The sequence below is a fragment of the Mangifera indica genome, chromosome 7 (genome assembly GCF_011075055.1).
Source record: "Mangifera indica cultivar Alphonso chromosome 7, CATAS_Mindica_2.1, whole genome shotgun sequence".
Classification (NCBI taxonomy): domain Eukaryota; kingdom Viridiplantae; phylum Streptophyta; class Magnoliopsida; order Sapindales; family Anacardiaceae; genus Mangifera; species Mangifera indica.
Window position 1 is genome coordinate 18,181,720 of NC_058143.1, and position 27,911 is coordinate 18,209,630.

Below are 27,911 nucleotides of genomic sequence, written 5' to 3' on the forward strand. Positions count from 1 at the left end.
AGATCTGGTATAATATGTATTGTAGCTGTAGCCTTGTTTCCCGTTCTGGTCTTCCAAAGCACTTTAGAGAAAAAAAAGATAAAGGAAATGTAGTTTATGTCTACTACATTTGCTTCTGTTTCTCTGTTTCTTCTTCTTTTAAGTATTTGTAATGTAAAATTACAGCTATGATTCGTGGGGGGAAGGAAGAGGATTTCAAGTTTATAATGCGGTGATTATAAGATCGATTACTGAATCTGAAATTTTATCAGTTTGGTCACTTAGTTTACACTACCCCTAGGGGGAAATGGTGTTTGCTTTTCATCACACTTGGTACCCTAAATTTTCGGTTCATGTAGCCTGCAGCTCAAGTTGGATGCCTCACGGCCGCCCTCACACTGTTTGGCTCCTAACTTTGAAACTTTCATTGACTGACTGCCTGGCTAAAGACTAGTCTTTCCAAGATGCCGCAACATCTTTGGACTGTTGAGGTAGTGGTGCTTCTTGATTCTAATGACAAGTTTAATACGTATTAAGGGGAATTAGTTTAATGATCCTGACGGCACAACACGTGAAGTTGGGCAGCATAAAGACATCCCACAATCCAAATGGAAATCCTTTACAACTTCGTAAACCACCACTAGCCCAAGTGCAGCTCCTATTGTTGGTCCCAATTAGCAGATGATTATGATTTATCAGTTGTTTAATGTGATGTCTTGGTTGTCCTTTGCTTCAAATTAATGTCTTTTACTATAAAATTATATATATCAATTTTGAGTATTCAGATATCAAGTTATCATATATTAAATAATTTTAAATTAAAAATAAATTAATATTCAATCACGATAACACTTAATTATATATTTAAAATTAAATAAAATAAAATACACATCTCTTTACTTGCCAAATCATTCATTTATAAGATCAAACCTTTGTACATCTAACATTATTTTGAAAGATTATATTAAATAATTGCCGATATGGGTTATTCCGTTAATTTAATTTATTTTAATTAAAGTTTACTTTAGTTTAAAAAGAAAATCCTTTTTATCCAAATCTTAGGAGAAGTCAATATAATTCTTTTTAATAATATATCCTAAGTAAGCTCATGTCACAACAAATATGAAATTATTTTTAGATTATGTAGTGATAAACTATTTCTAATTTTATCTTCGTCTAATAAGAAATCAATCACAATTTTGACAAAACAATAGTAAAATTATATATTCCCAATTTTAAATGTTTAAATTATTTATAATTATATGATTTAATGACATCATAATATATTATTTAAATATTTAATTAAATATTTAAAATTATATACACATAATATTATTTAATATGATAATTAATAATTAATGAAAATATAGAGTAATTGGTATAAATAAAGATATACATATATATTCAAAAGAAGAATCATGAGTGGAATTCGAAAGATCAAATCAAGGCAATCTAATCAGCATACAAACAAAATGAAATGGTTGGTAATATGCTTTTATTCCCTTTTTCTATGGAATTTAGATTTTTGTTTTGCTTCTTCAAAATAAAATGTGGGTCTCTGTGGAATCATTTGAAGCAATAAGGAGAGAAAAAAAAAAGTGAAGATTGAATAATACAAAGAGACTTTGTAAAGTGATTACTTGTATCAAAGAAAACTAAAGAGTCATGGGCCATATTTAGTAATTGCATATCTAAAGAGGGATATAAACTGACCCTACAATTTATATTTCCTTTTCAAAGTTCATTCAACAATTTATTTTACTATGTACAATATGCAGGGCGTATTTATGTAGTGAAGGCAATACTTCTGGCTTCATTTCAATCAAGAGATGATGAAAAAGTTATACACAAAATGCGCCATCACCTCACTATTCCTGTTTCAAGAATGAATACGAAAGTGTCTTCGTAATGTTCAAATTCAAGTTCACGCATGTTTAAGTTAGTATATAATATCATTTGAAATTATTAATAGAATAAATAATATCATTAAAAGAATTAACAAAATCGTTAATATAATAAACAGTATCATTAGATAGATAAATAAGCTGAACAATGAATTTGGATTGTATATATAAACATAACATTAAAAATGGTATTTATCTTACTTTTCATTCAAGGGTTTTTCTTATATTCCATGAGAACAAAGAATATAAACCCTAACACAAGCACCAAAAAGTAAATGGAAATAATTGTCTAAGAGAAACAAATATGCGGTAACGGATAAACAACTACTGTGAAGATAGAATTTTAACAAAATCTAGGAGACAATGGGTCCGATTTTAAATTTGAGATGACAGACAGACAAATCTCAACCCCAGATCATCAGCCATTTTCTGAGGAACTCTAGTACTCAATTTGCTTATGAACTCAACAAGCACATAATTTAGTTTTTGATTCTCCAAGTCTTTTCATATAAATGTTCCAACAGTACCCAAATTCCATTCTGGATCCACACATTTCTTTAACCCTTTATATGTTGAAGTTGAATTTGAAACTATTAATAAAGAAAAAAAATACGAGGGCCGGCTATTTCTTCCATGTAAAGTATTTTAAGCTAAACATACAAGAAGTTAATTACAAATCTTTATAATATAATATATAAAGGAAGAATTTGGATTTTATTCATTTTTAAGGGAGGGAGTGCTTGTTCCTAGCTTCAGAAATGGAGAGTTTTTTGGTGGACCATTGATCAGAGATGGTGGATTTCATGATTTATTATTATTTTTTCATGAATGAACGTAAGTTTGTAAGCATTATTAGATTTAGCACAAAAACCCATGTTTACAGTGATGAACAATTACTGAATGGAGCTGTAAATCTCACAGAGAAGAAAGAAAAAAAGTCAAAAAAACCACCATAAATAATTCCAAGACGGTTTGCTTTGCTTTGTTGAGCTTTATCTTTTTGTTTTATGTCCTTTATCTGCAAATATTACTAATCAAAATCAATCAAGATTTACGAGGCAGTCAAAGGTTAGCAACAGCAGCAGTGCAGTCGTCGTTGCTAGTTTTCCTTTTCTTTTTTATGCCTTTTTTTTTTTAGGGTTTGAAGCATGGAGACCCACCCCGTTTCTTTCTTTCTTTTTCTTTAGTGACTCTCACTCACTCACTCACCTCTTTGTTTCCCGTTTTCTTCTTTCCATTTTCAAAATTTTCCATGTCTTTTTTCACCTGTTACAGCTTGCTTTCTTTCTTTATCTCCATACTGAAAAAACTCAATAAAATTTCAGATCAGAATAAATAAAAAACTTGATTTATTTTGAAACGAAGCTTGCTGTGCATGCAAATTATTAGACATGTAACACTTATCGAGAGATTGGTAGAAAATTTCTTAGCCTGAGTTAACATTAAATGATTATAGTTCAAATAATATTGGTTAATTAAATAGTAGAATAACAATTTGAAAATGGATTAAGTGATTAATAAAGATAAATTTAATATATTTAAAAGTTAAAATATGGGTAAATATCATTAAAGTGGATTTTAAAGTTTATTAGACTCTTAATGGGATTCATTAATTGTATATTAGATAAGTCCTCTTTCCAAAATTCAGTATTGTTTTATGCTGGAACAGAAAATTATTTATTTCGATATAAGTAATTTCAGTTTTATAGATTCAAATTGTATAGTTTCGAGTATTTTTAAAATTTTAAAAAATTTTATTGTAAAAAATACTAGCTTTAGCAAAAGAAACAATAACAAAGGGGTTATATCTCGTCTCTATAAGTATTCTTTTTATAATTTTAATGACTAATTATTTATACTCTCGTTAAAACTAAAGAAATCTATAACTTTAACAATAAAAAAGTATTCTCGTCGTTGTCAATTATTGTTATAGCTTTCACAATTAAAAGTATTAACGATGAAAATAAAAAAAATTTCTCTTTCATTAAAACCCTTTTTTTTTTTTAGTGTTTCTATTCAGTATATATATATATATATATATATATATATATATATATATATATATATAAAATTAGGATTGAATCAGTATATTTCATTCATATAAATGAAATCTTACTAGCCATGCTGAGTGAAAAAGGTTGTAATAATTAACCAAACAATTGGTCCAATTGGTATTATATTTTCATCATTTTTAGACTAATTTTCATTGAATTTCTTAATGATTTTGGCTGAGAAGTTTATTTACTTACGTAATGTAAAAAGTTAAATGATGATTCTGAGATTTGATGCAGGCATGGACCATTTAATTGATGTCAATTTGTCTCACTATTTCTTCCCACCAGAAAGGATTGATGTCAATTTTTCTTTGGTAAGTAACTAAGTATGGTGGGGATGAAGAAGCCTAGTCAAATAAGTAATAAGGCAGCTATATATAAATGAAACTTTATCTAATAAAAGATAAAAAGAAAATTGATATCCAAATTCTAAGGTTTACATCATACACCCTCCATATTGCCCTGCTATCAAATCAAATCATGCAATTTCTCTGAAATTTTGTGCTCCATCAAACTCCCTACTTTGCAGTCACTAGTGGTTTCTCCCTGTCCCAATCTCATTTGTTCATCCATTTCATATCAAATTCTTTGGTAGTTATTCAGCTTTTGTTTCTTTCTACTTTGTCGTTTTCACTTTTGTATGCCCAAGTAATCTACTAATGCAATACTAGGATTTTATATGCCAGTTCAACTATTCATATCCAGTTTTAACTATTCAATTGGGTATTCTACGTAGTTTTATATTAAAGAAAAAATAATATCCAATCACATGATAATACATTATCTAAATATCTGATTAAGTTTAAAACTAATCGCACGTAACATTACCAATGTAGCCCATTGGCCCAATCATTTCACTTTCAGTCTGCATTATAGGGGCCATAAGTTGTGGCCCATCAGCTTAAGTTTAAAACAATTTTGTGACAGATTGGCCTACTACTATTTGTTTGTTTTATTTCGAGCCCAAATAGCTGGAATCTTAACGGGCTGGGCTCGAGCCAGCCTGCAACCTCACCTTATCCATGTCACAGTCTGCAGTTCAGGCAGACTCTTTGAGCAGCCAAAATGATTCCACTATTGTTTTTTATTGCTCTTGTAATACGAAGCCTCCTCTCGACCAAGAATAATTTTTGGCAAATGTATTGACCATCATCATTTATAAGGTATTTCAAGCTTTGTGATTGCCTGTTGTCCTCAAGTTACTTTGTTACAAATAATGACTTAACAACCTATTTGTCACAGAAATTCATACAAATTTAAAGCATGGAAAACACTGATAACAGAATGAAAAAGAGAAAAAACAATCAGACACTTTCTTCTTCTCTAGCCTGTGACATCAACTTCTCTATTTTTCCCTTGGCATGAGCCAAGTTTTTCTTTTCCAGTTCCTCCACCAGCATCTTGTATGTGCTGCTCATGGGAACCATTCCCTTCGACACCATTTCTTTGAAGAATAAGCAAGCGTCTTCAAGTTTCCCACTCTTACAAAGTCCCCTCACCAAAAGAGCATAAGTTCCCAGATCAATACTGATATCATTCTTAAACATGTGTTGCAACAAAATGTTGAGCACTTTCATTCTCTTCTTCCTACAGCACATCTTCAATAAAGGTGCATAAGTCTCAAGATTAGGCTTACACGAATCCTCCTCCATCTTTCGAAGCAATTCAAATGCTTTCTCCTCTTGTAAATGCTCACAAGCAGAAGAAATCATCGTGTTAAAAGTCAGAACATCAGGCATAACACCCTGCTTTTTCATGTCCTCAAAAATCTCATTAGCAGTCTTAAGCATGCCAGCCTTACTCAAACAAAAGATCAATGAACTATAAAATGAAGCATCAAGTAAACAACCATCATTCTTCATCTTTTCATAAACCCCCAATGCTTCATTTATCTGCCTAGCTTTCCCTAAAGCATGCACAAAAATAGTATAGGTCACAGCACTTGGCTTGCAACCCCTTTCTTGCATCTGTTTCAAAATATCTTCAGCTTTACGAAAATCCTTTTCACGACAGTAATGCTCAAGGAAACAAGTATAAGAAACCACATTTGGGACAAAACCATGTTTCTGCATCTCATCCATGGTTCTCTCAGCATCCTCTAATTTCCTAGCTTTGCACCACCCATGTATCAAAACATTGAAAGTATAAGAATCCAAAGGTATACAGCCCTTAAACTCAAGAAACACTTTATAAGCATGCTCAACATTATTCTCTTTAGCCAATGCATCCATTAGAATGTTCATTGCCTTTGTTTCTTTCTTCAGACCATACCTTTCAAATGCTCTAAATGCTTCAATAGCCTCCTCATGCTTACCTCGTCTAGCCAGCCTCCTCATAACCTTACTCATTGTATCCAATGTAATGTACCCCTCATTCAACTCATCCATTTCTTTAACAACCTCCCACATAAGACTAAACTGCTTAGTTTTTCCTAAAATATCAACCATGGTGTTATATATTTCTGGTGTGTGCTTATAACCTGTTTGTATTTTTGCCCAAGTGAACAACCCAAAAGCTGGAATCCAGTTACTGCTAAATCTCTTCAAAACCTGCTCAACCAAACTGTTTGATACACTGAAACAAGACAGATTCAGAGTCTCAACTACTCTGTCAGGCGATGGGTAGTTATTCTTGAGGATTTTGCTGATTTTATCAACATCAGTGTCTGTTTTCTCACTGAAAACATGAGAAACAATCCCATTTTGATCATTAAGTTTGTGATTCTCAACCCAACTGGCAAGTGAAGGGATTACAAAATCCTCATCTGGGTTTTCGATGTCATGGGATCTGAGCCAAGTGGGCAGCTCCGGCGACTCGGTGGTATTGGGAGACTCATTCAAGGTACATAAAGGATTGCATAATGAGTAACGAAAAGGATTGATTCGGGGCTTGTTTTGTGAATGTGAAAGTAACAAGAAGTCGAAGATTTTGCGTCTTGGTAGCATTGTTGGTTGATAGAAAAACTGGAGTTCGATTACTCGGGTCTGATTCGGTTCTCCCTTGCACTGTTCACTTACCACTTTAAGATTTGGGAAAGTGAATTACTTTGTCCCACCCAAGTTTTGATTAAAAAATTTTTCACCCTCTGATGACGTAAATCACATTTTTCATCCAAAAATAAAACTCCTTTGACAAAGAACAATGCTCTGGTTTAATAGTAGAACAAACTCTGCACTTCAAACGGTGCAAATTCAATGCAGACTTCTTGTCCCTTCCTGTTCTTCTCAATTATAATTACCATTACCCCCTTCTGTTCCCATCTCTCTCTCTCTTTTCATTACATGCAAAGTCACTAAAACTTATCACACCAACTGCAATTATTCTCTTTCCTTGTGAGTTCCTTTCTTACTCTGCTGTTCTTTGATTTTCTGTATTCCAGTTAACAAATGTATTAACGCCCATTCGGGCTTTTGTTTTCTCGATTTTAGTGGTTTGTTTACTGCTGTTACCGTTTGTCTTATGTTTCTTTCACTGGTTATGCTTTTATGTAAAAATTGCAATGGTACATTAAAGAAATGAATTGGCAGAAGCCCAATTGATCTAGAATTAACCGTAATTTATTTTTTCCTTTTTCGGCATGATGTATTGGTTTAAATCATACAAATGAGTTTTTTCTTGTGTACTCTATCATATTTTCTTTTATTTGTCATTTTTATCTTATTGGAATAATCTTTTCTTCGAACCTGGTTTCCAGTGTATAAGTCGCTGCGGTTTAACTGAGTTTTGGCTTGGTATTGTGTAGAATATGTCAATATCATTTCTTGTAAAGGATAAGTAAATAAAATTACAACCTTGGCTAGTCTGGTAGTGTGGCTAATCATTTTGTTGCAGGACTTGCAGTTCGTGTTGTTTTGCTTTATATTAGCTCACCCAGGTTTCCTTTGACAAGGACATTTGCTTCTGCAATCCAGTCATTGACTCAACAATGAAGCGGGCAGTGCTGTGGACTGACCATGTTGACGCTATATCATCAGATGAATCATCTTCCTCAGATGCAGATGATGGGTGTGGTTGTCAGCAGTCAAGCAATGATACTGCAGCTATCAAAGATTTGACATCTGAAGGTATATATGCACTAATCTTGATAATAAGAAATGTTAAAATGAACTAATAGGAAAACTATCTATTTGTTTCTATTATTTCAGTGTCGTAATTTAGAAGAATTATTCGCTTCCATTTCTCATTCTTTGAGCTTTTGGTTCCAATAGTATGTTGTTTGTTTTAATGGAGAGTCATTTTTTGTATTTGTTGAAACTACGCATGCTCACAGAATGCATCATTGAGATATGTTTTCTTCTAGGTGCTCTGTTCAAAAAGGCAGAATTGTATCTGGAATACATGAAACAGATTCCAATTCCTACACACCGGGGTTCGATTATACCATTTACATCAGGGGGTGGGTGGGCCGTGGTGGGGGGGACTTGGCAATTCAATTAAGCAGTTATATCAGCAACCTGTGCATTGCCTCACTAATATTCTCTTAAGGCAGTGGGACAAATCAAGGTTTGACTCTGAACATGAATATGAGCCCCTGGATATTGTCATTCATCCTCGTAAAGCTGAAGCCACCATTTGGCTCATTGAAGAAGTCCACCGACACGCCTCTTCTCATCATCATCTAGCTAAACTCTAGCTTTCTGATCCAATGCACAGTAACTTCGTTGATTCCATATTCCCAAATTCATGAACCATGTTTTCAAGGCCTCTATGTTTTTACCATTGGTGTTGACTCTGTAATTGATGCACTTTAATTTCTTCGTCTGGTTTGGATATGTACAATAGGAACTTGAAATAAAGGCATTCATCAGTTCTTTTATTTCGTTTTCATAGATTTTTGCCAGCATCAGCTCTTTCGTAGATCAATAAGCTGGTGTAGGGCATCAATTTTTGTAATATATTGGCATGAACTTCTCGTGGCTTCAAGTTATCTGCAATATTCTAACGGATGAAAGTAATAAAGGAATGGGACTCTTTATTTACCAAAAATCATTACAAGAACAGACCCCTCTCTGGCAAAAGTGGAATCTGTTATTATCTCGAATAATAATTTCTCGCTCATATATTTTTGAAACTAATTTGGCGAATGAGTGGCAGTCAGAGCACATTCGGAGATTCTTCACAACACGAATGGGCATCCTTGGAGTAGTACTGATTAGTCCAAAAGCCATGGCCAGTTTCTCGCTATGGTGATTAAGCAAGTGCTCTTTCTCTTGCTCATCGACATCAAGTAAAACATTAGTAAGATCAGGAACATGGCCTGCATCTCTAAATCTGCAGTTCATTTCATGCAGCATCAATGAGATAGAAGTCATTTCAGGGTGTGATTCATCACCAGACGTAAACTCGTGAACTTTTCCATTTACTTCTATTGAGCTTGATCCAGGCACTTTCTGAACCCCTCTCTCCTTCATGTGTAGCCTCACTCTTGCAACATCGCTCCATTTTCCAGCTGAAGCATATATGTTTGATAGAAGCACACGGATCCCAGACTTATCAGGAGTCAATTCTGTTATTCTTTCAGCTGCATATGCTGCCATATGAACATTTTGGTGCTTCCGGCAAGCAGCTAATAGAGACCCCCAAATAACGTCATTAGGCTCCATTGGCATGCTCTTTATGTGCTCTATTGCATCATCTAGCAACCCAGCACGGCCAAGCAAATCAACCATGCACCCAAAATGAACAATTTGAGGAGAAATCCCATGGATTTCTTTCATGGACCTGAAAAGTGTCCAGCCTTGTTCCACTAGTCCACCGTGACTACATGCTGTCAATACAGCAACAAATACTATATCATCTGGCTTTACCCCTTGCCTCAGCATCTTGTTAAAAAGCTCTACTGCTTGCTCACCGTTTCCCTCCATAGCCTTTGCCCCAATGGCTGCAGTCCAGGCAGACACATCTCTTTTCTCCATTCTATTGAATACTTGCATCGCACTTTGAGGATCACCACACTTGGCAAACATATCAACTAATGCAGTTTCAAGCCGCATATCACAGTAAATACCATTTTTCTGAATGTAAGTGTAAATCCACTTGGCAAGATCCAGAGATCCTAGATATCCACAGGCAGATGCAACACCCACCATTGTTATCCTATCTGCCTTGATTCCTTTACTCTGCATCTCTCGAAAAAATTCAATTGCTTCCTCAAACATGCTTTCTTGCGTTAAAGCACCGAGAATAGTGTTCCAGGACACAAGATCAGTCTCTGGCATCTCACCAAATAATTTCCAAGCTGACTCCAAATCACCATTCCTAATGAAACCTGCAATCAATGAGTTCCAATATACTATGCCCTTGTTTGATGTTTGATCAAAGATTAAACATGCCAATTCTTGTTTGCCACAATTCATATACATGTCAATCATAGAATTACAAATGTAATCACAACCTTCTAATCCATTCCTCAAAACATAGGCATGGCACAACTTTCCACACAGAAGATCACCCAATTGTGCACTTGCTGAGATTGCAGATAACATAGTAAATCTATCAGGTCGCAGTCCTTGCAATAGCATTTCGTCCAAGATAGAAAGTGCTTCTCTTGCCATCCCCTGCCGTACATAATTTGACATGACTGTATTGCACAAATCCAAATTCCAATCCCTGCATTCATCAAAAAGCTGCTTTGCAGTACCAACAGCACCACATTTCATGTACATATCAACGAGTGCATTCACCATAAGAGAATTCACCTTCATTCCTAACTCACCAATATAAGCACACGCTCTCTCACCCAAATCCAAATCTTGCAACTTCGCACAAGCAGAAATAACACAAACCATCGTTACCGAATTGGGTGTAATTCCTTCCTCCACCATGTCAAAGAATAAGTCAACAGCCTCTTTCGGAAAGTCCCTTCGAGCATAGGCACAAATCAAACTAGTCCACGACACAACATTTCTGTCAGACATTTGATCAAACACTTTTCTTCCATCATCAATATCTCCACATGCACCATAGAAATGAACCAAAGAATTCTCTACAAATAAATCTCCTGCGAAACCCCTCTTGATAATTGCTCCATGAACCTGAACCCCCTCATTGTAAGCTGAACTCTTCGTGCACGCACTTAACACAAATGGGAAAGTATACTTATCAGGCAACATTCCAAAACTCAGCAACTCAACATAAAGCAAAACAGCTTCTACACCAAGTCCAATAAAAGAGTAACCTCTAATCAAAGAATTGTACATGAACAAAGTAGCAGTGTTCTCATTATCCTTTTTGAAGATATCAAAGGTCTTCTGCGCATAGTTCAAACTTTCAGAGATACCCATTTGAGCATATGTTGAGATAACCTTTGCAGCATAAGAAGGATTGGTACTTAGGCCTTGCTTTATCAAATGACATTGTAGTTGTTTGAGTTCGTTTAAGGTTTTGCAATCGCTGAAAGATGCAGTTGAAGAAGCGTCTTTAGAAACGGGTTTAGTTTTGGCTTTGGGTTGTTGTTGGTTGTTCCGAGTTGCAGAATTTGGGGTTGCCAAAACTAAAGGAGACGAATTGAGAGTTGCAGACATTGTTGTGCATTCGTTTGAACTTTCGCTTCCTTTCAACTAAAGTTGCTGATATTCTCCTTTAGTTCCGCATAATTTTTATAATGACTTGTTTTATTATGCTGAACGAGTTATCGTCCGCCAATGGGCGACACATATAGATGACGAATGGAGATGCAAACCAAAGAAAGGCTGAATACCTTGATCTTGTTTTTGTTGCTCACCAGAGTAAATCTATATTATACCTGATAGCGGATAATAGGAATCCCAATCCTTTCTTGCTTTTTGTCTGATCTCCGCCAAAAAATTTGGCATAAAAGCATATTATAATAATTTAAAATTTTTAAAAATAATTTAATAAATAAAAGTTTAAGGAATATATGCAAAACCAAGATAACTCTGGGATGGAATAAAGTAAAAAATATATTTATTTTTGTCTTCTTTCCATCCCCGACAGCAGAGATTTTCTTGTCTTATCTCTATTCTCATCTTTATCAAATTTTTTTTTTTTTTCATTCAAGGAATAACATCTCCTTTCTTTAATGCATGGTTACAGTTCTATGCTGACCTACTTTTCTTCAAACCTCAGATCAGGTCTTTTTCTTTTTCATACCAATTATCCTAACGGGGAAGCAGAAATCGTTCATGTATATGTTTTTTATTTATTTTAGCAAAACCTGGAGAGCCGTTGCATTACATAGCCTTAAAGGGAAGCCTCGTTTACATTGGTGAAAGGGGAAGATGGAGATCCTGAGCATCTTCCTGGAAAAAGTAACTTTACAGATTAACATACTCAGATTCTTGTTATCGCGAAAAACCAAGTCTTAAAATTCAAGGGTGGTATTTTTGTTGGACAGAGCTCTAGATATGGCTTTGATAGTGTTTGGAGTAGTCCTGCAGCAGCCACCGAAAAGGGAAGCTCCCGCATCCTGCCACTTTCCTATGTATGACACAAAGTCCTCATCTCTTGTCCCTGTTGATTCCTGGAACATAAAGCATCTACCTTTGCATCATAAAAAATAGCTAATGAAGAACAATCTTAAAAGTAAAAATATCGGAAAGTCTGCAGTAGAGATGGATGAAGATGTTTTGAGTGACACCAAGAAGCCTAAAAAGCAATAGAACTCACCACCCACTGCTTGAGAACAGCATCATAAGTCTCTCCACTGTTTGGATATACAATTACTGGTTTACTAGTTACCTGCCAGATTGACCAGTCAAAGTACAATCATTTTGAGAGCAAATTCAAAATCCTGTTCTTATTAATTATTAATGTCTTCTAGAGTTTTGAAAATTTGATCTTATTACTTACATCTACCTCAAGAATCATACCTTTCTAATAGAGACGACCAATCCATGGATAAACCTTGGAGCAGTACAGTTGATGCCAATAGCCATTACTTGCTTGCAGGAATCAGCAATGGAGGCACATTCCATTATAGAATCACCACTAACGACATTGACACCATCCATGCAAGTGAACGAAAACCATGCTGGAATATTTATCACTTCTTCTTCAAGAAGCTCAGCGTAGGCCTGAATTCGATCAAATCGAAAATCTGAGTCGGCCAGAGCCAGAGCGAAAATGGTTCTAAACATACCATTGGTTTTAGAGAATATTACAGCCTTAATTTGTCTGCAAAATTTCAACATATACCTTTGCTTCCATTTTATTTGGAATTGTTTCAAAAGCAATTAGGTCGGGACCTGCTTGAGCTAAAATCTGTAGCCTTCTCCTATGGAAATCCTTCAATGTTTCCACAGTAACCGCATCACCATAGTCTCCACTGTAAAGAAGACAACAATTAGATAGAGGATTTATTACGAAGATGCCATTCAAGATCATTTTGCCCTTTTTGCTTGTAACACAGTATCCAAATCAAATTAAAGAAGATGAATTACTCTTGGAATCACCAATTTCGCTCACCTATACTCAGATCCATCAGCCAAATAAGCCCCATAGCTTCCCACTGATGCAGCAACCAAAACTGGACGCCTAGAAGTACATCTATCATAATAACTTTGACGTGCCTCACAAGCAATTTCAACACTTTTCCTTATCAACCCTTCTGCTTCCTCTGTAGACAAGCCTTTGGCCTCAAAACCTTGAATGGTGGCCTGCATGATCAGATCAATGAGCTGGTAAACATTCTACACAGAAAAAGAAAATATGCCACTCAGGAGGAATAAAATTACCTGATAAGAAGCAGTCAGGATTATATTTGCACCAGCATCAAGGTAATCTAGATGAACCTGTTACATTAACCCCACCAGTCCATGAATAAAATAGTAAGTTGAAGCTTATCAGATAATTCTTTCATCTATCACTATCAAACTGTTGACCAATCCATCTGACGGCTTAGAGGATAAACACATAAAGTTATCCATCCAAGGCACTACAACAATATTATAACATGGGACTGTACAAAGCTCTTGAGATGGGCTTAGTGCCATCCCCACGTCACTTTCAGAATATACGACACATCTTGTTCTTATCTTGCTTTGTCTTTAACTTCTATTTTAACTGTGTCTCAGGAATTTCTCCTAAATTTCGTCAGAATTTACGGATTTAAAAATGAACTTCATCCAAAGAAAATATATCAGTTTACTTAGAGCTTAAAAGGAGAATCCGGCCGCCACAGAGATATGATGTCCATCTTCGCATAAAAGAAAGAAGCAGAGATTGGAAAAAAAAAAGGGGAACAAATCCGATCTCATTTTTGTAAGAAAGCCAAAAGAAGAACACGAAAAGACACACGGGAGTGTACGTAAATTTAGCAATCATGCCTGCGCGTTTTTGTTTGTCAAGAGAATAAAGAGAGTACCCTTCTAACGAGGTCAAGCGAAGTGACAAGGCACTTGGCGCTCCAAAGAGGGTCATTGAGGTTGGCGCCATAACGTTCGAGCTCGGTGGCGAAACCGCCATCAACGACGGCGAAGCCACCACACTTATGAAGGAAATCAGTCATGAATGAAGACATGTTTGGAGGATTCAAAGAAAAAATATAAAGCCTAAACAGAGAAGAAATGTTTGATCTTGGGTAGGCGGTTAACACTCTTATTTTGATTTAAACTGAAATGCACATCTAGTCATTGCTTAGTTGTCCTGTCTGGTATATACTTTATAAAGAGGAGGAGTGTATCAATTTACGGGATTGCCCTTCTCATACTATCGATAAAAGGTCAAATACTGTTCCCACAGAACTTTGATGAAACAACATATTCCTTCCATTAAGTTTCAAAAATCTATTTTTTCATCCCTCATCGACTATTCCTCTCTTGTTCCTTCCCCTTTGCGTCGTCCTATGATCCAAGTCTATATTATTAACATACTATATTAAAGTATATTACTTTAGAGGCCATTGACGGCCAAACGACTATTTCCCACCCAAGGTTTGATGTTTTCTCAAAAGTCTCCCCTTTAACTATGGAAACACCAAATACCCACTCATAGCCGGTTAGATTTAACAAAACTCTATCGCCTGAAAATTTTATCTCTTTTTGCCCCCCTAAACTTCAAAAACTAAAAATTTTCCCTCAGTCTAAGTTTTAAAAAATGGCAGTTTCACCCTAGGGTTTGGTTTTGAAATCTCCGACGACCGTTCCGGCTCTATTGCAGACGACCTCTCCCTCCCGAAGCAGTCTCTCCTTTCGACGAATGCTTTTCTCCCATTTGGAGGCTCGATCAGCGTCGGAGACGCCTTAGGAGACGAAGAACTTCGTCGGGTAAGACGAAGTTCTTTGTCTCCCCAGACGAAGACGAAGTTCTGGGAAGATGACTATCTTCCCAGACGAAGACGACTACTTCGTCTTCATCTGGGGAGACAAAGAACTTCGTCTTCCCCGACGAAGTTCTTCGTCTCCCAAGGCGTCTCCGACGCCGATCGAGCTTCCAAATGGGAGGAAAGCATTCGCCGGAAGGAGAGGCTGCTTCGGGAGAGAGAGGTGGTCGGTAATGGAGTCGGAACGGTCGTCTGAGATTTCAAAATCAAACTCTAGGGTGAAACTGCCATTTTTTAAAACTTAGGCTGGGGAAAAATTTTAGTTTTTGAAGTTTAGGGGAGTAAAATTAGATTCTATTTTAGTTTATTTTTAATATTATAGCAAAAATGACGATTTTACCCTTACCACCGTTAGGGTTTTGTTAAATCTAACCGGTCATGGATGGGTGTTTAGTGTTTCCATAGTTAAAGGGTGGAAACTTGAGAAAACATCAAACCTTGGGTGGGAAAGAGTCGTTTGGCCGCCATTGACAGGTCAGATGTTTGGCATCAAAGCTGTAATGATATGGACCTTAGCAACAGCTTTGCAATGTTCCGTGAAAGAAAGTCTAAATTCCTGTTGGAAAGTTAAGAAAGAAGCTTATATTCTTTAGTTTTTTTTTTTCCCAGCTTTTGCATTATTCGTTTCTTTTTATAACAAATAGAAAGCAGAAGAAAGCATTATTTTGCTAAATTTGACTAGGCACAAGCACTGAAATATGAGGCCAAATTCTGTGCCCAGATTCCTTAAATTCAACAATCTGAATGTTGCCGCCGATGGCGTCCAGGTTCTGCCTTCTTTTTTCCACCTGGAAAATGAGAGTTTTGCTATTGAAGTTTGCTTTTGGTTTTCTTTTTTTATGTATATTTGGATAAGGCCAGATCAGATCCACATAAGGGTGATTTTTAACTTGTTTCAGTAGCTGAAGTAACACCCACTTCTTTATCTTGATAAACCTAATCAATCAGCTATCTCTTTAACTTGTTAAATTTGTTTTTTGAGGGAACAATATCATAATGAAATCTTCAATTTTCATGTTAGAAATTGTGATTTTCCTAAGTGGAAGAGGACTAAGGTGCGTTTTCTATCTATTTTATCTGATTAGAAAGCCACTTACCTGGAAAATGAGAGTTTTGCTATTGAAGTTTGCTTTTGGTTTTCTTTTCTTATGTATAGTTGGAAAAGGCCAGATCAGGTCCAGGTATGGGTGATTTTTAGCTTGTTTCAGTAGTTGAAGTAACACCCACTTCTTTATCTTGATAAACCTAATCAATCAGCCATCTCTTTAACTTGTTAAATTTGTCATTTGAGGGAACAATATCATAATGAAATCTTCAATTTTCCTGCTAGAAATTGTGATTTTCCTAAGTGGAAGAGGACCAAGGTGCGCTTTCTATCTACTTTATCTGATTAGAAAGCCACTTATTGAGAAGATTATTCGGAGGAGCTCGACAATTATTAGAGTGAAGTGACCCTACAAAGCCACCAGGACAAATTTTCTATTCAGGAGTAGAATAACACGACTAGGATACAGATGTAGCACATCAGAAGCGACAGAAGCTAGATGATTCTAAGTTGAAACTTGCGTGGCGTTCCATTATGAATTTGCTTCCATTTGGCCACAAATGTAATCATCCCATTCACAGAATTTCTGCTGCTGATGCATGAGGGTTTGCGGATGGATGTGTTTGCTAGTGGAAAGATGCTCAATTTGGGAAAGGAAATAGGGCCACCTAGATGCACAAATATTAAGTTTTGAATTGAACTGGACGTTTCACTTATCTTGGCATAGAGTTGAGGTTGGAACTACGAAAACAAGAGGAAAAATGACAATTCCTCTCATTTCAACAATACAAACGACAGAAAGGAAATTTTAAGAGACTCCTCTAAAATCATATGCTCTAAATCATATAACCACTTTTTGTAAGATGTGTGTGCCCATATGTGTATAACATGGCTCAGCAACTTACAACACAAAATTTAGGTTGTAAAAGTTTTCATCTGTAACAGGAGTTTAGTTGAAAATCATAAACCTTTTCACTAATAATGTACACTGCTGAAATTTGTTTAAAGTTTCCTCCAGGAAAATCAGAAGCAAATGAATCCAGCAGTCCTTGCATCTTCAGCTTCTGATTTGCATACAAGTCTGGGAGACATGGTATCAAGGACCACGAACAGGGGAAAAACAAAAACAACCTCGAGACTGGTCTTCAGTTATCATCCCACCTCCCTTGCTTGTGTCAATTGCTTCTAACATTCTCACAACCTCAGCCATTTCTGGACGTCTTTCTGGATTTCCATCCCAGCATTTTCGCATGACGTTGGCCAAAGAACTCGGACAACATCTAGGAATTTCTGGTCGCAAATTCTGCAAGGAACCAATGTAATATGAAACTACCAACATCAAACATGCAATCATTTTGCAGTACTTCACAAGGGTTAACAAAAATATTGAAATTTTCTTGGGTCCAAACAACTTTACATTTTTTTGTTAATTTATGCTATTAAGGAATTTCATAACTGCTTACAGAGGATTGTCTCTTCTTACGCATAACCGTAAGTTTTGATGTGAAACACGTCAAAGATTATTGTTTCCTATATATAGATTAAAGATGGATAAACAAATTTGTAGATGCTAGATCAAACCTCTCTCTGTCAATTATATAAATAGAAAATAAAAAACCGACAAATTTCTATATTTTATTCATAAAGTTATTCTGTACTAATTGTCTTAAACAGCCAGATGCCAACCAATTTAAGCTTTCCACCCATGTGATGAAACTAAAACTTTTGTACATCACATGATGGCTAAGCCAGATTGCAAATGGAAAAAGTGATATCAATCCTTGTAGCATTAAAAGGCATGAATCAAACCATTAGAATAAACTTGTAGAAAAAAGTGTCACCAAATAGAGACAGAATTTGACCCACAGTTTATTAAACTTCACTACCTTAAAACGATCTCAACCGCGCAAAAACACACCCAAATCCAGTATATTTCTGAGTTTATATAGAGGACAGATAGCGAGCAGACAATTCAACACTGGCCCAAGTAAACAGAAGTTACAGAGCAAAGACAAGTCTGTTATTGAGAGCTAACCTGTCGAACAACAGCAGCTGACACATCAGCAAAGCTGAGATCTGGATACGGCATATCACAGCAATAAATTTCCCATAAGCATATTCCAAAACTGTAGACATCACATCTTCTATTATAAGGCTTGCCCTGGAGAACCTACATTAAGCATCGTGTAAATTTGTCAGGCTTGTCACTAAAACAAATGGTATCTTACAAGAGAGAGCGAGAGAGAGAGCTTGGTCACATGTTACAAGAAACTTTGACTGTTTGCTGAATATTCATGCAAATACAAATGTCTTCTTGTTTCTGTGCACCAGTATGTGCATATAAATGGAGCAGTTCTAGAGGCCCAAACCCAACCAACCAATCATCAAGAATAAATATTTTTAACTCCATACTTGAAATTAGAATTTAAAACATAGAAACCAAATTTCAATAAGAAAAAGTTTTCCCTTTGGACTTGCCATAAATTTTTTCTATTCACTTTTAATTAATAATAGGTCATAACATAGCAGAGATGAATACCTCAGGGGCCATGTATCCAAGGGTACCAGTTTCACCAGTCATGTCTTGTGGATTTTGAGCTTCAACACGAGCAACACCAAAATCAGCGATTTTGACATTTCTGTGTCCGTCCAGTAACATGTTCTCTGTTTTGACATCACGATGCACAATTTTTTTTGAATGCAGATAGCTAAGACTGCAAATTAGATTTTTAAAAAATGATTATCGACAGGAGGAAAACATTATATTGAATTTTTGCCAAGAATGAAAAAGAACCATACTTACCCTCTAGATAGGTCCAAGGCAAGTTGAATCACAACCTTGAAAGCAAGTTTCTTTCGCCTATTCCTTATCAAATACTGTTTAAGTGTCCCACCAGGTAGATATTCCACAACCACGCAACACGCTCTAGAAGGAAAATTAGTGCTACCATCACTTGAAGGGGTTTTTGCATGAATCTTAAGATTTGAGGTTCCCATTGAAGCTCCCACAAACTGTATCGAGATTTAAAAATAAAAAATAAAAATAAAATGATATAAAAAATATACAATTAAAACTTAAATTTCAATTTAAAATGTTGTGAATTTTATGGCCAATTGCATTAGAAGTTTATCGCAATCCTTTATCTTCAAAAACAGGGGAAATGTAAGAATTCAATAATTAAATAAGAAACGTATAAAACTGTTTGCATATTAAGTTGTTAGGAACTATTATAAAATCTAAAAACTTAAAAAAAAATTGTTTACATTTTTCAATAGATTTTGAAACTCTAACTACAGCTTTTGAACATTTTATCAAATGCATATTCAGATATTAAAAACAAAACTTTTGATAACACAATTTGGATTTTTGTATCATATCCTGTAATTTCAGACACCCCCTTAGAAAAATCCTATCTTGTGAAAGAGGCAGATACTAGAACACTTGTCAAGCCCAGGGAAGTTTATTTGTTTATCCCTCACAAGTTACACAAGAAATCATCAACACTAAATGTCCCATATATTACATAAATTATTGTCACTCGTCAGGTGAATATCTATAAAATGAATTAAAAGATTAAGAATGAATTTTTACTTTTGTAACATTAGGATGGTTAAGCTTCTGCCATACAGCGACCTCTTGCCTAAATGATGCCCGCAGAGCAGCAGTTTCAGCAGTGGTGGCAATACCATCCTCCCCCCAGTCCAGCAGCTTCACTATAACATTAAACAGAAAATTCAGGTGAAATTTTGATATCAATAACAAAGTGATCAAGGCATATTAAACTCTGCAAAGGAGAAGAATTCTAAGCTTAACTTTCACCAATGAAAGATAATTCAATAAGACTTAAAGACTAGCACATGCAAAGCATTATAACAAAATCTTCTGAATGTTCAAACCTTCTTGAGTCACACAGCATATAACATCATTAAGCAAAATTCAGTACACAATAAATACAACTGTCAGAGCAAAATAAAGAATAAATACCCAAATTGTCATGACGGTAAAACTCAATAAAGGGATCAAACAGAGGTTTCCTTTGTTGCCCAGCAACCCTCCCACATAGCCACAAAATGAGAAAAATCATATCATTCCTTCACCACCAAACAGAAAACCTAACTAGTTCATGTAATATACTCCTAAACCCAATATATTCCTATTTGAACAACAGCACTAACTTAAAAGTGACGCTAGCATTCCTCTGTTAACTAGTGACTAATCTATCATACATATAAAATTACAACATCCTCAAATACCTATAAAAGCAGCAGATCACTCTATACATAATGTGCTTAGGAGAAATATAGTAAAATACACTCTAAGTAACTCAAATAAGAGGATACAGGAAAATAATTAGAGTTGATTTATCTGCAATTTATCATACCTATCTAGGTGGATGTATAGTTTCTATCCATAGAAGTACAACTAGAGAATTCAAAATATATTTGATTGAAGCTAGGGTTCGGTTGTGGGTGCAGGATACATGCCCACAAGCAAGAGATGATTAGACATTAGATTGTCCCTATCCAAAAAATTATGAGTCAAAACATCCAATAAAAGAATTCAAAGATTCATAACAGAGAAAATGGTATTGGGCTAAAATAAGATATTGCAAGAAAAATTATGGGGAGTGTCTTTGCAGACAAGCCAATCAGGTGAATTGGTTTCATAAGGATAGCTTTTGGTTTTCATCATGTCCCAATTAAAGGAAAAAGAAAATTTAATAAATTCTTTAAACCAATCCATTCATTTCAAAAACAACACCAAATGCATGTTACAAGTATTAATTATGAGTTACTCCAATCATTTAAATCAGAAAAGCAAATGGAGATTGACAAGTCCACAAACTTTCAACAGAGTTCCACAAGATTAATAACATAGTCAATCAAAGCATTGCCAAACAACATATATATTACATGCTTTCCAGTTATGTATAATTATAATCCCACAACAAAATACAATAAGTTTGGTTCATATGATCAATATCAAATCTAACCATGAAAAACTAGTTTTAGCCACCTAATGCAAAATAACTTGGAGCCCTCATTCATATGAAATCCTTCCATCAGAACCAGATAATTCAAACAATCAAACTTTTGTTCCCAATTTATTGCTGTTTATCCTCATTGGATTCCAACAATTACCAGGAAGGATTCTGTAATGACATTTTGAGGATGGATTATCAAATGAATGCCACTGGCAATGACTGGACAATCATTTTCTCACCAGAGTCTCACACAATAATTCACATAATTTTATATACCCATGGAAGAACCAAAAGGACAGATAAGCGTCAATAACATATATAACACTCAAAACAAGAGTTTTAGGCTCCGTTAAACATACTATATCTAACTGAAAAGAAAAAGAAAATAGAGGGCAATACCTGCAACATCTTGATTATCATAAACACTGCGGAAAACAGTGCCATAGGTCCCGTGAGCTATGACATTCCTTATTTCCAGTTTAGACAAATCAATCTCCCACTCTTCTTTAATCTTTTGACTTTCAGAATTTCTAGACCAAACCAAGCCCAAGTGCTTCTCCAGCTGCATATCCAAGGTTTTTAGATCAACTTTATCAGCTCTCAAAAGCATGTCCTTGCTACTAATACTCCCTGTACCCTTCATTTTTGAATTCACACTTCCCTCCTGGTTATCAAACTTCTGTGGAGTCTTGGAAACTCCAAGTCCATCTTTTGTATTCAAATCCATGTTCAAGACTCCAAACAAACTCAACAACACAACTAAACAAAATCTTGAACACCAAAGCGTACAAGGATGAAAAAGAATAAAGGCAGATACAATTTATCAACTTTTTGTCTTGATAGACGTGATAATTACATATTCATGGTCAACGACCTTGAATCAAACACATATAAGATCAAAATTTAATAACTCTTAACTAAATATATTCATCAACAAAACAATGCACTCAAATAAAATAGATTATGAATTAAATAGAGAAAATTCTATCAAATAGAGAAAAAGTTTAACCAACCACAGTTCCTGTTTGAGTTCCCTCCAAGAAAAAAAAAATTCTGACCGTAAAAAGCCACCAATAAGTATGTCAAGTCGTGTTTCGCCTACTTATATTCTCTTCAATCTCTTGAAAGATTGACATTTGGTAGCTCAAAACCACAATTTCCCCATCACCAACCACAAAAAATTATCTTTTGAATGTAAATTATAAATAAAACACAGGAGAACAAAAGTAAACCTAAGAAAGCGACCCAATTCCCACAAATATCTGACCAAAAAACAATGACCCAGAAACTTAAAAAGAAAAATTTAAGTCAAATAATTGAAAGAAAATAAAATTTTGAATAAGAATGAAAGCAAAAAAAAAATCACATGCAAAAGACCAGCAATCCAAAAGAAATCAAACAAAGGACGAGCGTGAGATGAGAAAGTTGAGTTGACTTTGAAACCTATTAAAATCTAAGATTGAACAGAGTCGGTGGTAGTGTTTCAGCCTTTCTAAATAAAAGAATCAAAGCTTTTCTAATGACATCACCATCGTCATGATCACAATCACCACCACCGCCTCTGAACAAAAACACCAGTTAAATCGAATAAAAACGGAAGATAATGATTTTGGGTTAAACCCAAAAATGAAAATTTTGCAGTTGCACAGAGAGGGTGTATGTTTGATTGTGTGTTGGGATGGCCGTTGTGTGAATCGGAAGAAGGTGAAGACATGAAACAGAGATGGTAGTTTAACAGGAAAGCGCGGGGTTGCCATATAAAGCTTTATTTGGAGACACTTTAAAAATAATTATTTACTAATTTTATCATTATTATTATTTTGTTAATATTAAATATAAATTAAATTTGGAAATAATACTTTATAAGAAGAAATTAGAAATAGGAAAATAGTTCATTGAAATAGTAGTTGACAAATCAAATTGATTAATTTAGCTAATGAGGTTGGTAAGGCTTATTTAACAATAATTAGTTTTATTTAATTAATTCAAATCCAAATTGCCAACTCCTCTGCTTCTATTTGTCACATAAATAAATAATTTTAAATTAATAATAAAATTATATTTAATCACGTAATAATATATTATTTATATATCTATTTTGTATACATATAATATTATTTTATTATATATGTCTATCTATAATAAATTAGTAAAATAATATATTTGTATGTATCGATGATGAATATTAATTTGTATTTATTATTTTTTAATAAAAAATAAACTAACATCTAACTATATCGTGACACATTATAGTTAATACACAACTTAATAGTCATGGTTAGAGAATATAGCCTTACTCTTGGTGAAATAGTATTTTATTCATACCCATTGTTAACTTTATATGTTTTAATTTAATAATCTTGATCTTGCATAAATTAAATTGTAATATGATTATTATTAGAGTCAAGGTGAGCTTGACAGCATGAATAATAATTAATTATTAATAATTATAATCAGATAATTTTTAATTAAAATTAATTAATACCAAATTTGGTCTTAACCATTTAGTTATTATATCAAGGCTAAAGGACTAATTCCTATCCAAGGTTTATTACGTTATGAAACTGACATCTGTTAAGTATTGAAAACTCAAACTCTAATTTGTTAACGGTTAAAATTAGTAAAACCAATTAGTTTTAAAAGTAAAATCATCATTTAATTTGTAAAAATATTAAAAATAATAAAATATTATCTATTTTTCCTCTTAGATTTAAAAAACTAACAATTCACCCCTATAATTATACTTTGAAATATTACATTTTCCTCCTTAAGGTTTATTTCTTTTCTCCTTTCCTTTTTTCCGATACTATTCCAGGATAAAGACTTGTCTTTGTTTAGAGACAAAGACAAATAGTTTTTATTCAGAGATGACGTCAAAAAAAGAGAGGGAAAGAGAAGTCGGCTGAAGACAACATCGAAAAATGGAAGAAAAAGAAAAGAAATCTTAAAAGAGAAAAATATAATATTTCAAAATTTAATCATAGAAGAAAATTGTTAATTTTCTAAAATTAAAGAGAAATAAATAATATTTTATTATTTTAAATATATAATTAATTAAATAAAGATTTTATTTCTAAAATTAATTTTAATTATCCATAAATAAAAATTTAAATTTTCAACACCTAGCGCACAGTGTAAGGTTATAACAAACCTTGAGTGGGAATATGTCTTTTGGCCATGTATAAAATTCAGTAACACTACTATGTACGTGGTAAGTATCAACTGTCATAGTCTTAAAACCTTGGATACTTCTGATCTGTGGAAACTTCCAGTTCATCGATGATTACAACAATGCATGCAAAATCGACAAATGTTAGCTGTCTTGCTTATGACTTGATCGCATCAAACAAGTAACCTACGCCAAACAAAACCATTCAACATTTGTCCTCCAACGCTACCCTTTCATTGTAAATTTCAACTCACTACTCATTCTGCATTGTGAAAGCTGTATAAAGACAATAAATTAATATCAGTCATTTTGATCATGTTTCTTTCAAGTAAATATTTAGTTTCAAATATTTAAATAATATATTATTATATAATTTAAAATTATTTAATTATATATCAAATATTAAACCTTTTAAAATACTTTAAAATTTTGAAATATATATTTATCGAATTTATAAGATATTTTAAGAAAAAAATAACTTTGATGTGAGACAATTATTTATTTATTTAATTATTGAGGCGTGGGAGGCATAATTAATAGACCTATTTCTAAATATTAAACATTTTATGCATTAAACATGCTAGAAAGACGAAATAAATTGGATAACATAAAAAAGAGTTGAAAATACAAAATTAAAAAACTATTAAATCAAATCAACGGCCTCGATATAATATTAATATAATAAAATTATATATATATAATTTTAAATATTTTATTAAATTTAAAATAATATTTAATTATATAAAAATATATTATTCAAATATTTAATTCAATAGGTAAGACTAAAACAACCAACCCATTCAAAGATATCTTACTTTCGTATAATATAAAAATTAAATAATTTACCGAGAAAGTGGCTCTTCAACAAACAACCGGTCATTACCATTGGACAATGGTAGTTGTCCTTCGGTAAACCCATTAGCAATATGGGCCTCACACATGGTGATGGTGAACTAATCCAACGCTTAAAAAATAGTGCAACTGAGTATAAAAAGAAAAAGGCAACGGACTAATATGGATGTCAATTGGGAAGGTTCAATTAGCAACAAAACATCCCTTTAAAAAAGCAATCCCTACCACAAAATCCCAGGACCCAGAAGAGAGATGACAGGCTCGTCTTACAAAGACAAGTTCATACAAATGCATAAAATACTTATATAATAATCTACAGCAAAGTACAAATTAATGCAGCGTTTTGTTTTGGGTATTATCTGCCTCTCTTTAACGCCTTCATTCTGACTTTTTTCATTTTTGGCTCTGTTCATTCGGGAGCATCTGAATAAAGAATTAAGAATGAACGAATTACCCAGTAGTCAACTGAGGTTTTATTCTTTTAATCTCTGAAGCCTGACATTGGCAAAAGGGTTTGAAGATATTAGTAGTGATGAGTTGGTTTCTAATCTTTTATGTATAATTTAATTAGGTGTCACGTGGAGTGGGCACGTGATGATGAAAGCAGTAGTAGGCGTGTAGTCGACACTATGATTTTCGCATGAAGTTTCGGATCATAGGAGAGAGGCTTGGAATTTGGAAAACAACAAAATAATCAAATAAAAATCTATAGGGACCACTGAAGGCAAGGTCAAGAGTGGGGAAAAAGAAAGAAGCTTTTTGCTAGTAAATAATTTTAGGATTTGCATGATGGATTCGAATCGAATTAAATTAAATTTGAGTTTATTTTAGATTTGTTCAAACTCAAATAAACTCAATTTGAATTTAACTTTATTTATAATATTAATTAAATGCTATACAAGTGCTTTTTATTTTAATAATATTTATTTAAAAATAATTTATTTATAAAATTATTAGATATAAATAATTATTATTACTATTAATAAATAAATAAATTTATGTAATTATTGTGATAGATTGAATATAATAAAAAAATATTAACATATTACTTTATTTAAATGATTGTGAATATAATTATTTTAAAATATTTTTATATTATTCATTATATTAATTAAAAATGGTAGTTTTTTCTTAAAAGATAAATAAATATATAATTATAGTAAAATTAATATTATTTAGTAATATTTTAATATGTAAGATAGAAAATATATTATTTGTTACGTCACCATTGATAATAAAATATTGTTGTAATATTTTATTATTTAACAAATGCATTTAGTTGGAGTAATATTTTATTTAAAAAATAAAATATTACTACAAAAATATATTACTTAGAATATTATTGAGTGTAAAATAGTACTATATTTGATAAAAATTAATAAATATACATAATTATTGTATTCGGCTTAATATAATAAAAAATTACTAATATTTTAGGGTGTAATTATTTTATAATATTTATTGTATTACTTATTATATTAATTTTATCATAAAAAATAATAGATAAAATTTAGAAATATAATAAAATCAAAATTACCTAATAAAAAATTATCCAAATTTTTTTATTAATTACAAATAAAATAAAATAATATAATATAATTTTAAAATAATATTTTCATTCTTTGAATCAAACACCCACTAATAGAATATAAATTAGTAGGTTAATCATTCAATTTCTTTAACCAATGAATCCCTACATAAATATTTGCTTAATAAAAAGATTATATCATAATTGTGCCTCGAATTGACCTAAACTTATACATTATAAATGCTATTGAAAAATTAAAAAAAAAATCTTCCCCATATGTCATAAATTTACCATATTTAATTTAAAAATATTTCTTTTATGTCACACCTAATTTTTAAACCAAACTTTTAATTTTGTTACCATACTTTTCAAAACCTACTTAAATATTTTTAATTGAGCGAATGACACTTTCACCGAACTTACACGTGTCATGAAAACAATGCATCAATCGATATTCACATTGTGAAGTGGACCCCCTTAGACCCAAGGTACCATTTAAAACTTTGATGTGAAAAGGCAACAAATTATGTGGTGTCCTTTTGTTTACGTCTCCTTCCGTTCAAGGAATTATTATTATTTTTTTTAATTTACATTTTTTAATGGAAAGGCATAGAATTGAGCTCCATCCTTGAAATTGGGGCACCATGTTCACTTATAAAACCACCAAAGTCCCCTTCTTATGATTGGTGATCTCCGTAGTGGACATGAGAGAGTCCATGGACAGTGATGGTCGTGCAACGTATGATATAAGCCAGTTTTCAAAAATTTTGCGCGCCAATTCTTTTGTATTGGACCGCACAATACATTCTCCGTATTAGCCCCATATCATTCAAAATCAAGATAATTACTGTGCAATAAATGAAAGGTTATAAAAGTAAATTCAACTGCCGCTGTTCACGGGTCTTTGTGGGAGGTTATAAATATAACCAACCAAACCAAACTACAGGCATGGACTAAATGCAACCAACCAAACATTGACAATGTAAATAAATAAATATATAAATAAATAAATAATGAAATGATGGTCATCATGTGGGTACATGCCATGGTTAAAAGAGATTGGTACATCCTTTTATGTGTAAATAATTATTAATACAATATGGTGTGAAATATT

General features: G+C 33.4%; 4 protein-coding genes and 1 pseudogene across 5 annotated transcripts; 1 reads left to right on the plus strand and 4 right to left on the minus strand.

Moving 5' to 3' along the window:
* Positions 1-5,064: 5,064 nt before the first annotated feature.
* On the minus strand, positions 5,065-6,916 carry LOC123220251 (pentatricopeptide repeat-containing protein At3g22670, mitochondrial). Its single transcript, XM_044642344.1, has one exon. The coding sequence runs from the start codon at positions 6,880-6,882 to the stop codon at positions 5,242-5,244; it is 1,641 nt and encodes a 546-aa protein (XP_044498279.1). The 5' UTR covers positions 6,883-6,916; the 3' UTR covers positions 5,065-5,241.
* A 348-nt stretch (positions 6,917-7,264) lies between these two features.
* Positions 7,265-8,864, plus strand: LOC123220253 (annotated as a pseudogene).
* Positions 8,865-8,889: 25 nt separating this feature from the next.
* LOC123220249 (pentatricopeptide repeat-containing protein At3g22690) lies at positions 8,890-11,936 on the minus strand. The gene has a single exon (XM_044642340.1). It carries the CDS (start codon positions 11,458-11,460, stop codon positions 8,914-8,916), a length of 2,547 nt encoding a protein of 848 aa, XP_044498275.1. The 5' UTR covers positions 11,461-11,936; the 3' UTR covers positions 8,890-8,913.
* A 139-nt stretch (positions 11,937-12,075) lies between these two features.
* On the minus strand, positions 12,076-14,539 carry LOC123220252 (homocysteine S-methyltransferase 3-like). Of its 2 annotated transcripts, none has more exons than XM_044642345.1 (7): positions 14,262-14,539; positions 13,633-13,689; positions 13,364-13,554; positions 13,094-13,223; positions 12,769-12,972; positions 12,566-12,637; positions 12,076-12,419 (listed from the first exon to the last, which is right to left on the minus strand). In XM_044642345.1, the coding sequence occupies exons 1-7, from the start codon at positions 14,415-14,417 to the stop codon at positions 12,261-12,263; spliced, it is 969 nt and encodes a 322-aa protein (XP_044498280.1). In that variant the 5' UTR covers positions 14,418-14,539; the 3' UTR covers positions 12,076-12,260. The 2 variants fall into 2 exon arrangements, with proteins under 2 accessions (XP_044498280.1, XP_044498281.1); XM_044642346.1 differs by having other exon boundaries at positions 12,076-12,435.
* Positions 14,540-17,085: 2,546 nt separating this feature from the next.
* Positions 17,086-22,995, minus strand: LOC123221167 (serine/threonine-protein kinase STY13-like). The gene is made up of 6 exons (XM_044643907.1): positions 21,648-22,995; positions 19,856-19,977; positions 19,067-19,275; positions 18,803-18,977; positions 18,299-18,433; positions 17,086-17,566 (listed from the first exon to the last, which is right to left on the minus strand). The coding sequence occupies exons 1-6, from the start codon at positions 21,973-21,975 to the stop codon at positions 17,360-17,362; spliced, it is 1,176 nt and encodes a 391-aa protein (XP_044499842.1). The 5' UTR covers positions 21,976-22,995; the 3' UTR covers positions 17,086-17,359.
* Positions 22,996-27,911: the final 4,916 nt, after the last annotated feature.